At 46.7% G+C, this 12127-nt stretch overlaps 2 protein-coding genes across 2 annotated transcripts in view; both read left to right on the top strand.

Annotated features, from left to right (window-relative positions):
• Positions 1–97: 97 nt before the first annotated feature.
• On the top strand, positions 98–1791 carry LOC135805252 (protein disulfide-isomerase A6-like). Its single transcript, XM_065319266.1, has one exon. The coding sequence runs from the start codon at positions 209–211 to the stop codon at positions 1535–1537; it is 1329 nt and encodes a 442-aa protein (XP_065175338.1). The 5' UTR covers positions 98–208; the 3' UTR covers positions 1538–1791.
• A 2228-nt stretch (positions 1792–4019) lies between these two features.
• The window catches only part of LOC135805254 (cold shock domain-containing protein E1-like), a 28668-nt gene continuing 20560 nt past the window's right edge, over positions 4020–12127 (top strand). The window contains exons 1-9 of the mRNA XM_065319268.1: positions 4020–4178; positions 4355–4397; positions 6615–6768; positions 7832–7868; positions 8078–8189; positions 9236–9333; positions 9565–9654; positions 9971–10024; positions 11184–11284. Of these exons, the coding sequence (XP_065175340.1) occupies positions 6617–6768; positions 7832–7868; positions 8078–8189; positions 9236–9333; positions 9565–9654; positions 9971–10024; positions 11184–11284 (644 nt within the window). The 5' untranslated portion in view covers positions 4020–4178; positions 4355–4397; positions 6615–6616. The remainder of the gene's footprint in view (positions 4179–4354; positions 4398–6614; positions 6769–7831; positions 7869–8077; positions 8190–9235; positions 9334–9564; positions 9655–9970; positions 10025–11183; positions 11285–12127) is intronic.

Consider the following 12127-nt stretch of genomic DNA (forward strand, 5'->3'; position numbering starts at 1 on the left):
TCGCCCCCATAGTTGCCATGGAGGCTGGACTCACAGATGCTTCGACCAATCGGACAACGCCAGCACATTTTGGATAAGTGACGTGTAAATCTACGTGTGTGATGCTTTTCCATTCTGCAAAAGTGGGCCACGAGATGTTTTTTGTTGCAGTTGCTTGAAAGAGAAGATCGTGTACTTTGAAGAAGTAACATTTCTCGTGCCATTTGCCATGGCGGTCTCGCAGGCCCTCATTCTCTTGTCTGTATTAGCATGCTCTGCATATGCTGTGGATTATGCAGGGTCAGATGTTATTGATCTGACGCCAACCAATTTCCAAAGTCGTGTAATTGATTCTGAATACGTGTGGATCATCGAGTTTTACGCTCCATGGTGCGGCCATTGCAAGTCATTGGCTCCGGAATGGAAGAAAGCAGCTACTGCTTTGAAAGGAATCGTCAAAGTGGGTGCCGTCAATGCCGATAGCCACCAGAGCCTTGGCGGTCAGTACGGCGTCCGGGGATTTCCCACAATCAAGATTTTCGGAGCCAACAAGAATTCTCCAACTGATTACCAGGGTGCACGCTCTGCCAGTGGCATTGTACAGGGTGGTCTCGATGCTGCCCGTCAAGTTGCTAATGCACGTCTTTCTGGCGGCGGTGGCAGTAGCAGCAGCAGCGGTGGTAGCGGCAGTCGTGGAAGCGGAAGCGGCAGCGGTGGCAACGATGTCGTTGAGCTCACCGAGTCCAACTTCAATGAGCTGGTAATGCAGAGTTCTGAGCCATGGCTTGTGGAGTTCTTTGCTCCATGGTGTGGACATTGCAAGAGCCTTGAGCCGCAGTGGAAGCGCGCCGCCACTGATTTGAAGGGCAAGGTCAAGCTTGGTGCCGTGGATGCCACCGTTCACCAGTCACTGTCGAGCCGCTATGGAGTGCAAGGATTCCCTACAATCAAGTTTTTCCCAGCTGGTGACAAATCCAGCCCCGAAGACTATCAGGGTGGACGTACCGCATCCGACATTGTTTCTTTCGGTGAGAGCAAGGCTCTCGAGAGTGTGGAGCCACCCAAGGTCGAGCAGCTGGTTGGACAGGAATCCTTCGAGGCTTGCACTGAGAAGCAGCTGTGCACTGTTGCTTTCTTGCCACACATTCTGGACAGTGGTGCAGAAGGCCGCAACAACTATATCACCCTCCTGCAGTCTATGGCTGACAAGTACAAGGCTCGGCCCTTCGGCTGGTTGTGGTCCGAAGGTGCTGTGCAGACAAAGCTGGAGGAGGCCGTCGATGTTGGTGGCTTTGGCTACCCAGCTCTCGTTACCATCAGCGCAAAGAAGCTGAAGTATGCACCTCTCCGTGGTGCATTCAGCAAGACTGGCATCAATGAATTTTTGCAAGCTGTCACCATTGGCCGTGGTAGCACACAAGCTATCCGTGGCTCAGAGCTGCCTAAGATCTACAAGTCAGAGCCCTGGGATGGCAAGGATGGAGAGATTCCAGCAGAAGATGACATTGATCTTAGTGACGTTTCTCTTGATGACGAGCCGTCCAAGGATGAGCTGTAAACTTAAAGCCCAGGTGCATCTGTGGTTCTGGTATATACAAGACTCTTTTTTTCCTTTTACTTTTCCGTTTTTTTTTAAGTTCGCGCTTGCGCCGTGATTCCTGTAGCTGATCTGCTGTGCTAGGTGTGCGTTGGCTCTCTGTGTTGCCATAGATTTATATTCACCCTTGCCCGAAGGCAATGTATAAAGTCATTGAGTACAACGTTTAATTTTATTGTATCATCTGGGGCTGTGCCCCTGTGGTATGTCTACCATTCGTTGATGTGTGATGGCTTGTCAGAGTGTGTGTTCTGGGAGAGTTTCCCTTGGCTTGAAATAGCGTAATTCTGCATGTAGAAGGTCGGAAGAATTGGGGTCGCAAACAAGTAATCAACAACCTGTCTCCGCGACAGAGCTGTGTGTAGTGAGTGGTATTGTATTCCCGGCAAATTCTAGTGGTGCTTCTCCGGTTGCCGAGGACTTGGTATGCGCAACCTGCCAGCGTTCATTCAAGTCTGATGTTGGCTCCAAACGCCCATCGCTGCGGACCTTGCCCCACAGTGACTGATCGCCAGGATTTTGAGACCATCGCCAAGTCTGCAATCGATGACAGTTTCTGGGGCGACAAGACTTGGAACATCATTTGAAGCACTGCCTCCATCTCTGTCAGTACCTCCCTTTTTGGGAGCGGCATGGCCATTTCAAGCAGCTGTCAATAATAATAGTAGTAGTGCAGTCCTGCTCACTGAAATCCAGTCACGTCACTCAAGTTTGCGCCTTGCACCATTTCGCAGCCCAGTGCAGTGTTTGCAGGTCTACAATTGTAGGGCTGCGCAACGCCCGGACAGTACTTCAGTGACGCGACTGGATTTCATTGAGCAGTGTGCGTGTGTGTGTGTGTGCGCGCGCGCGTGTGTGTGTGGTGGTTATGGAGGTGGTTGGCTGAGTACCGACACTAGTACTTACCAAGTCTGTAATCTGCTAGCCATTACATTATATTACTTTTTCATTTTACCACTTTTTCATGTGCTCCCTACTCTTGGTACCAAGAGCATGCTATAGTATAGCTAGCACATGAGCACTTAGGGTTCCCTGTAAAAAGACGGCAACGTCTGTAGGGATTTCCCTAACAAAAATACTACTACTACTCCTACTACTACATGAAAAAGTGGTAAAATGATCAAGAAGTCGTTGTAAAAATGTTACGACTCCCTGGCATAACAAAATTTAATCTTCAAGATTAAAGGGGAAGTATACCCTAAAATCAAATTTTCACCAGTTGTAGTCTTCGGGGTGCTGAGTCGAATGGTCTTGGTCCGAGGAAGCTGAGACGCTCCCTTCCTACTTGAATCCCAATCGAACTCGCGCACTTCCACCGAAACTGGGTGACTGCGCCCTACTAGATGGGGATTTGTATGCAAAATGTCACTAAAAGCGCCATTTCGTTCTTATAAAAGCACGGATGACCGCGATTGGCCCATATGTTGTAGTCTTTTGGACGCTGAGTCGACTGGTTTTGGTCCGAAAAGCCTGCGATGCAGCGTTCCTCCTTTATTCCCAATCGAACATGGTTGAACAAGTGGTCACGTGCTCGTGCGTACACCAGTCACCTGGTCACCGTGCCTGCAGGGTACAACTTACTAGCCTGTTTGACCTTTTTTGGGTGCAGTCCTGTCACTCGAGTTGAACTCGAGTTGAACCTTGGTGTGAAAGATGTCGCCTGCTGGCGCGGTGACCAGGTGATTTGGGCACCCAGGAGCACGTGACCGCTTCTTCAACCATGTTCGATTGGGAATAAAGGAGGAACGCTGCATCGCAGCCTTTTCGGACCAAAACCAGTCGACTCAGCGTCCAAAAGACTACAACATATGGGCCAATCGCGGTCATCCGTGCTTTTATAAGAACGAAATGGCGCTTTTAGTGACATTTTGCATACAAATCCCCATCTAGTAGGGCGCAGTCACCCAGTTTCGGTGGAAGTGCGCGAGTTCGATTGGGATTCAAGTAGGAAGGGAGCGTCGCAGCTTCCTCGGACCAAGACCATTCGACTCAGCACCCCGAAGACTACAACTGGTGAAAATTTGATTTTAGGGTATACTTCCCCTTTAACTTTAAGAGCACAAAATGGCATACTACTAGTATAAAAAATTGTAGTATGGGGACTGGGGAGATGAATGGTGGATTATGGTGCCCCTTTTCTGACATGACGTCATCATTGCATTTGTGAGGGGGCATGTTCGGTGATCTGCCGAACGCCGGGCCCGACCGGTGCACAGCGCAGCCAGTCTAGACTAGAGTAGAGCCGAGGTCAACGTAACGCATGAGGCGGCAAAAGCCAAGATTAGAACAAGTGTGACCGTGAATCATGAATGCAAACAAAGCACTGTCTGTAGATCTACTGGTGGTGTTCGTAGATCTACTCGCAGTGTGTGAGATCATGAGAGGCCTTGCACGTTACGTTGCTTGTAAGTAGTTACATGTAGTTGTAGCCAGTGTACAGCTAGACACAGCTTTTACTCCAAAACACAATCAACGGTGAAGATCCCTCACCACACAATTTTCTTTCCTTGATAGTTTCTAGGATCTTTACTTACTCTCTTCTGCTCCTGTTCTTATCTTATCCTTCATTCAACTGTTTTAGCACTCTCTGGATCCATCTCTGGTAAGATTTGCCGGCCAGCTAGGTGGTTCTGTTGGTATTCGCCGTGAATAGTGTTACGTTGCAACGAGAAAATATCAAGAATTTAGTGTGCTAAAAATAATTAATCCTAGTTGCCATTCCAAGCAATATCTTCGGTCTTTGTTCCTGCTGGGCAACGTTGTTCTCGTTCCTTCTAGCATTGAACCACCAGATTAAACTGTCGCTCTTCACCCGAAAAAGGTGAGCGTGCTTGGTTGATACTTTTTGTTTTGTTTTGAAAACATTGTTTGTGTGGAACAACGAAAAAAGACGAACAGTGTCGTGCAGATCTGGGTGTTGAGTTGCCCAAATAACACGAAGATAAGTTGGCCACCACATGTAACGTTTAATTGACCACCGGCACTCAATTAAGGGAAATAAAGTGAACAGTAACCCCGAACAGTAACTAAATTTACTAAATTTTGTGGCTATATCAAACCGAAATTTCTCAATATCTAATTCCCCACCGAAATTAAATCAGAATTGTGGGTGAACTTTTGCAATAATGTCATAATTATATTAATGAGCTGCTGCATTTCTCCAGCGCCGAAATGCACCCAAGTGTACGGATACCGGTGTCTTTCGCATGACAAGCCTAGTTCACATTCAATGGGCGCGTTCGATTACAGTAGAGTCGCGCGCTGAAGAACGTGGAGCCCAAGAACGTCCAGCCTGAAATTCTAAGAACACCACAGCCTAAAGCTAACAACGGCGGTGTTGGTTTTCTGGCAGCTTGTGGGATACATATGATCCAGTACGGATTGTTTCTAAGAACGTGTTATAAGAACGCAGCCACAGATTCCTGAAAAACAAGAACGCCCCAGGCTAACCCCTTGGAAACACTGTTCTTGGGCGCGCGACTACTGTACACACATTTCGGTCAATTCTAGAATTAGTTATGGTGGATGCGCTGTTCGATTACATAAATTCCGTCGTCAGAATCAATTCCGTCGAATCTGAAGAGAGGGCGGCATGGCTAATTCTAACCCCGGAATTGACGCATTCGACGTAAACGCCATGCTAGGTCCACATGCGCGCGAGGGTTCACGGGATCTCACGTGAAATTGGCAATCCTGTCGTAGCATTTGGGCAAACTCTGTACTACTTTGTAGTAGATTTGGTACTACAGCAGCACTCGGACCGTATGGGGGACAGACCGGGAGCTGGCTTACCGCCGGTGCTTCCCGGTGCCGATTTAGCTCATGTGAACCATCCCTTACTCTCTGTGTGTACTCGCAGTAACTATCATGTAAGCTAAAATTTCAGCCGCGACTAATTCCAGGGCTTTGGGGCTCAGGCCGACCGTGGCCGGAATATATTATATGTAACGTGTAAAACTGCACACCTCTCTTTACCAAAAGCATTGCGATTTGGGCATCAAGCCAACTTGCTTTCGTGCTTTCTCTTCAATTGAAATACAAGCAACTAAAACCAAGAAAACTGGAGCATCCTGCTGCATGACATCCGCTGTAACCATTGCAACTGAGTGGTAAATGTACGAAAGGAACGAGATGGAAAAAAGGAAGAAGAGGCGAGAGATGAAACACTGAGGGGTTCTTGTAACGTGTCGTGAGTGTTTGTCTTGTTGCACTGTAAATGTGTTTTTCTTTGTCCTTTGCTTTTCAACTCTCGCCTCTTTTCTCTTTTTGCACCTTGTTTCTTTCGTAGATTTATCACTCAGTTGTACATTCCCTACGTCGTAAAACTTGCGGTAGAAAGTTGCTGTATATCTGCTGATTCACAGTTCTGAAATTGCACTGTAGTGGGTGTCAGTAAAGTAAAGTTAGCATGTCCACATTACCACCGGCCATACACTTGTGTTTAGAACACAACCAGCCTAGGAAGTTTGGCTCATGCCGGGCCACGATCATGCCTGACTATACTATGGTGGCTGGTGCAGCGCCTAGTGGCGAGGGTGACAGGGTAAGTCCCACAGCCAGTGGCCAAAACCTCTAGCTGCATTCATGTTCCCGTCACTCCAACGTGTGAGTACCCAGTTGACCCCGGGTATCGGTGTAGTTCATGGCATGTAGTGCCTCGCGCATGCATCGCCACACTTGTTAGCACAGCACACTCTCCGGGGTCCCTGTCAGCGCAGGTTTTGAATTGCGACCTCATGATTCGCAGGCACGCCCACAATCGCTTCAGCCAAAGTGTTGGTCACTGAAATAAAATATTTGCGCTTTGTAAAAAAATTCATCAGTTCATGATAGCAGTATACCCATGAACAGCTAGCTGGCATTCGAATAGCCATTACTTTATACTGTTGTTCGAAGATCCCTAATTTTCCAACAAATTTACCTGCTTCGGCTGCCTCTTAGGGCATGTCATAATGGATTCCTGGTGGCCAATGTGTATCTTAATGTGTCGCTGTCTTTCTCCTTCTTGTTTTCGTTTGGTTTTGTTGGAAATGGCCAGTTATGTCGAGGTATTCACGCACGTATGACAGTGATGGTCGGGATAGTCAGTCGAGTGGCGGGCGTCGAAGCCTGGGAAATGTACCGCCAATGATGACAGGCCGTTCCTTCAGTGCTCCATCCACTTCAGCTGGCAACCCACCAGGAGATTCCACGTGAGTTTGCATTCCTTGCCATCATGCTGCGTCACATGCACAAGGGCTTGTGCCCTTCAAAACCCTGACAAGTTATTTTGCCCTGGAAATCCCTGGACTCCCTTCTAAATATGTTGTAAGTTAGTGAGAATGCCCTTACAAAACTTATCCGACATTGTCGTTTTTGTAGTTGGTGTTTACTCTGTGACTGTTCAGAATCTGGCACGTACCCGGAGACATGTCTTTCTGTATGTTGGGATTGCCATGCACTAGTATCACTCTTGACATTTTGCGGTACAATGTTTATTGAGGTACTTTCAATGGAGTCGGAGTGGTATCCCCAGCACTGGTTTGTCGCTGAATGCCAAGCATATACGATAATGTCGTCTGCGTATCCTCTGTAGTTCACAGCCCTCTTGGTGTGGAGGTGGAGCTTCGGTTTTTCTGCCAAACGTCTGCCTAATTTGGAAGCCACGCACCAGATTTGCACATGAATATTCTGAGTAGTCACTGCGCAGAAATCCTGAGCCGAATCTCCAGACGCCACAGACTACTACAGTTGCGCTCGCTGAAATCCTACCCAGTGCAAAGCTGGCACCCTGGACACGTCCCGATTACATCAGTGCATTTGTACATGTGTACGTCCAGCCGTATTCTTGCCACTTCCAGGGTGTCAAGGGTCGTGCAAATTGAGGGCGCCAAATATGCGCTTTGGGTCGGACTTCACCGAGCGCAACTGTAGTACATGATCTAGACATGTGCTTACCATTTCTTGATACAGTGTACTTCACTTCGAAGTGCATCAAGCAATGTTGCACATTGATCTTACAACTGCCGCAGTCCTGTGTGCAGTGCAGCTGTATTGTTCTGTGCTCGGTACTTCAAGTCATACGGTGCAGTGCCGGTATAACTATTGCCACCACTAGTGGTTTGGACTGCTTCTCTAGTCAGCCCCAGGAACTTGGTGAACCTGGATTCCCCTTCAGGATTGCGTCGCCACTCATTTGGCTTCGGTATGGTTCGTGCAGTACGCTATTGAATTATTTCTTTGGCCTGGTGTTGTTGTTGTTGTTGATGTGTGCAGGTCTGATTTTGAAACTGGCGTGATAGAGAAAGTTATGGTAAGGTACTCCATCCTATATGAAAAGAAAACTTTGGTGTAAAGTGTGGCTTATTGGTATCTGCCTATTTCAGTGCCAGTCTGTTGATGAAGGTTGTCTGATCCCTGTTTAGTGAGGTTCATTTGAATTGCTTCTACTGTGTGCATGTTTCGTGATGAATTCAGGTTCCTGACTCCTGGTTTGTCCGTGTATTTTTTATGCTTTTTCAGGGCCGGTACGGATTCATTGCCTGTCATGAGCGTGACTTGAGGATTTTCTTCCATATGACACAGTTAGTTACTGATGAAATTCATGGTGGAGTAGAGCACTTTAAGCCCGGACGTAAGTTATCTTGTCAATCTCCTCTTAGGCTATGGTAAAAATTATCTTTGATTCTCAAGTACGCGCGCACCGATTTTTGGCGGCGCACCGACGATTTTTTGTATTTCTATGCATGCATATGCGCATGAAAACGGTCAATGCGAAAGGCATGAATCAGGGAGTAGTAAAATACCGGTATTTTCTACTCCCTGGCCTGAATACCGGTATATGAATATGTGACCATGTACATATGTGTGACCCTATCTTTGGAAATAAAAAAAATTGTGGGAAATAAAATAAAAAATCGCTCGCTCGCACCGATTTTCACAGGCTCATGACCTGAGAATCAACTTTATTTTTTACCAAGGCCTTACAGTCCATTCAGAAAAAGATGGGCCCTGGCTCTGGCGAGCTCCCGTATTTGGCGATTTTTCGTGATTTCATTGTACACAGTGCAGTGCTGCGAAATTTGAACTTTGAAAAAGAGTCCAAAAAGGGTACCCGAACTGGGGTTCGAACCCCACAATGCACTGTTGCAGGCAGGGTCAAACGGCCTGGATTTTGATGGTTTTTTCCAATTCAATGCTCCTGGGGCAAAACCTGGCCGATATCCTATTCTTGTTATGGCTTGCGTTTTGGACAAATAGACTTCAGAAACATAATTGGAAGAGGATTCCATAGGGGATTGCAGAAAAAAATTCTAAAAAACTCAAAAGTTTGACCCATTTATGGCCAAAAGCTAGAAGTCCATCTTTTTCTGAATGGACTGTAGATCTACTGTTTCGTAACTTGTACCTTATGGCTTATGATCACAGCTTTGCTGTGCCCTGTTTAGTTCCATAAATCTCCTGACTGTGGCACGTATGGGCTTTGAGTTTGAGGACGGCTGCTCCATATATAGCTGCACAAGTTCTAGGTCTTCATTCTGTACTTTGGCTGGCATGTCTCTGTCTTACTTTATCGTGTTTCTCTTCGAAGGCCAAGGACCATTTTTCCAGAGAGGAATTTGTTGTTCCACGAGTTGCTGTGCGTTATGTCTGCCTTTGTGTGATTGCTTTTGTTTCCAGTTGAGGTTGAATTCAAAGTTGAAAACGATTCCCGGTCAGGCAAACCTGTGGCTTGTCAAATTCGTGCCAACCCTGCTGGACAACGGCCAGCTGTTGAGGTGAGCAAGTCGTGGAACATCGTTGTTGCAGATGGGTTTGTAGAACCGGACAGACTTGAGCTTCAGATATCTTACTCAGGAGTCATCAGAGTCATGTTGCACAGGGCGGTGATAGGTGAAGATTGGTGAAACCCTCCCACTTGATGCAGTATTGTGCCGTTCTGATTTTCCTGTGGCCTGTCGCTGTTGTAAAACCATTGCCTCTTGTCGTACGTTCTGCACTGGCTACAGCGTGTATCTATTTCTGAGCGTCGCTATGAAGGTGTTGTGGATTGTCCGGCCAAGCAAAAACAAGCAAGACGAACGCGCTCATTTCCACAAGTATGTACTAGATAAGGCATTGTAACGCCAATGTGCGTTTCATCTACTCATATTCAACCTATTTTTGGGAGTATGGCCGTTCATGCGTTGGACCTGTTTTCCATTAGAAAATGCAACGCAGGGTGATTATAGCTCACTTCATCTCTGCACAGTGTGAGACGTGCAGGTCTCTCAGACGCAAACGCGCGTGTGCGCACACACAGGATTCAGGATCTGCCTTGTTTCTGCTAATAGTAATAGCTTGCATGTTCTTGCCACCAGCCTTGCTCACTCTTCCCCCTGGTCGCCTCTTGCTGATTATCTTGCTGCTGTGCAGAATAGTAGCCGTTCTAGCCATGAGATGGGACGGTTGTCATATCGTGATAATGGGGTAAGTCAGTCAAGACTGGTGTTTTCCCTGCTTTGTGTATGGTATGGTGCTTGCACATTATCTACAGCAGCATGCACAAATCGGTGGCTGAAGAGTCGGTCTATTTATTTTTCAGACTTCATTTGAGAACAGTGCAGCCTGGCAGCCTCTTAAAACCATGGCTAAGACCCTTCGATTTAATGCTCACAAGACCACGGGGTCTGATAGTTTTAGGTCCGGGAGCTGTTCGCTGTTTTCCACTTTGAGGGCTCATAGGCTGTGTTTACATGAGGCGTTTCAACCCGGGTCAGATTTCAACCCGCCATGTGCACAAAATGAATGGCGCGTTTACATGACGCATTGCACTTGACCCGGGTTGAAATTTCGCCCCGGGTTGATTTCAACCCTACCCTTGGGGGGGAGGGTTGAAATCAACCCGGGTCAAAGATATCGTACTACGTACTTCTGTGTGTATCTCGCGCCAGGTTTGAACAGCACTGCACATGCAAATTTCGCGCGAAAGGATTCACGTGACCATACAGGACTCTAGAAGTGGAATTTTGGCGGCATATCAGTATTTGACCCGGGTCAACTGTCTTCATGTAAACGCTCACCTATTTTGTCTATCGTACAGACTTTCAACCCGGGCTGAACTCAACCCGGGTTGAAATTTCTCATGTAAACACAGCCATAGGTACAGCACAAATGAGGCTAAACTATTCCAGCATTGAAACCTTTTTTTTAAAACAAGACCACCAAGCCAAGCGCACCTTCCCTCAGTATGTGTTACGTGTACTCAAACTAAAAGTCTCTGTATCTGCATGGCTCACACATGTAGTGCGAACAGGGAAAGCACGCAGCACAGGAGTGATCGCCGACGAGTGCAGTACATTGGCATGTACTGACCATACTGCTCCGTGTGAGGACTTCAGCATCCACCCAGAGGGCGTGAAAAGTCCGACTCTTTTAAGGCTGCAGGTCGGAACAATCTGAGGGCTTGCATCAATAAAAATTTCAGGATGCTAGTGTTCGTAAAACTGATTCGAATGATCTTGGTCCGAAGAGTCTGCAACAAACAATTTCCCAATCGGACCCGCTCTGAACATTGGCAATTTTGCATTCAGGATGACTGTGTCTTTTATCTCACTTTCCGTCTCTGTCTGTCTCTCTGCCTTGCTAGGAATCATTTTATGTTCAGTTTTCGCTAGCGAATGTAGCTGATAAGCGCTTTCCACCACATCAAGATGACAAAGTGTCCTTTTTCATCGGTGTTGAAAAGCAGTGAGTCTCTACTGTTGTCATACATGTGTTATCTGATTGTGACATGTGCAGTCATAGCTGTGTATCTGATTGTTATGTGTGCAGTCATAGCTGTGTATCTGATTGTGATGTGTGCAGTCATACCTGTGTATCTGATTGTGATGTGTGCAGTCATACCTGTGTATCTGATTGTGATGTGTGCAGTCATAACTGTGTATCTGATTGTGATGTGTGCAGTCATACCTGTGTATCTGATTGTGATGTGTGCAGTCATAACTGTGTATCTGATTGTGATGTGTGCAGTCATAACTGTGTATCTGATTGTGATGTGTGCAGTCATAACCGTGTTCGCATGCTACTACTAGTACTAGTGCTCTGACCTGTAGGAATGAGATTGAAGTACATGTACCAGTTCGTGTCTTTCACATGTATTACTTTTATTAGAGAGGTTCTGCAAAACGAAAATGCAAACGAAGTTTCGCGACAGTCCTTGCGAAAGTGTGTACGAATTTTCGCACGAACTTTGCGTTCTGCACATTTTCGTAGTTTGCATGGGCCAAGTGCACGTTCGCCATGACCCGATCTCACGAAATTTCCTACGAAAGTTCATTTCGCGTTCGTGCAAGTTTCGCGTCCAAGGTTGCGAAAGTTCGTGCAAAGTTTCGCACTTCATGACGTAGAGCGAAAGTTTGTACGCATTTTCGTTTTGCAGAACCTCTCTAATAAATGTCATTGTAGATATATCGCATCTTTTTTTGGCAGGTTTTGATTTTATAGTGTACGCCGACCACCTAAAATTCACCCTCTATGGTCCACACTCGTGTTTAATATGCAGCGGAATTGCAGTCTCTTGAATTTTACCTT

The sequence above is a fragment of the Sycon ciliatum genome, chromosome 1 (assembly GCF_964019385.1).
Source record: "Sycon ciliatum chromosome 1, ocSycCili1.1, whole genome shotgun sequence".
NCBI lineage: Eukaryota > Metazoa > Porifera > Calcarea > Leucosolenida > Sycettidae > Sycon > Sycon ciliatum.

Excerpts from the sequence above, each read along its gene's own strand:
- LOC135805252 (XM_065319266.1), top strand. The coding sequence starts at position 209 with ATGGCGGTCTCGCAGGCCCTCATTCTCTTGTCTGTATTAGCATGCTCT.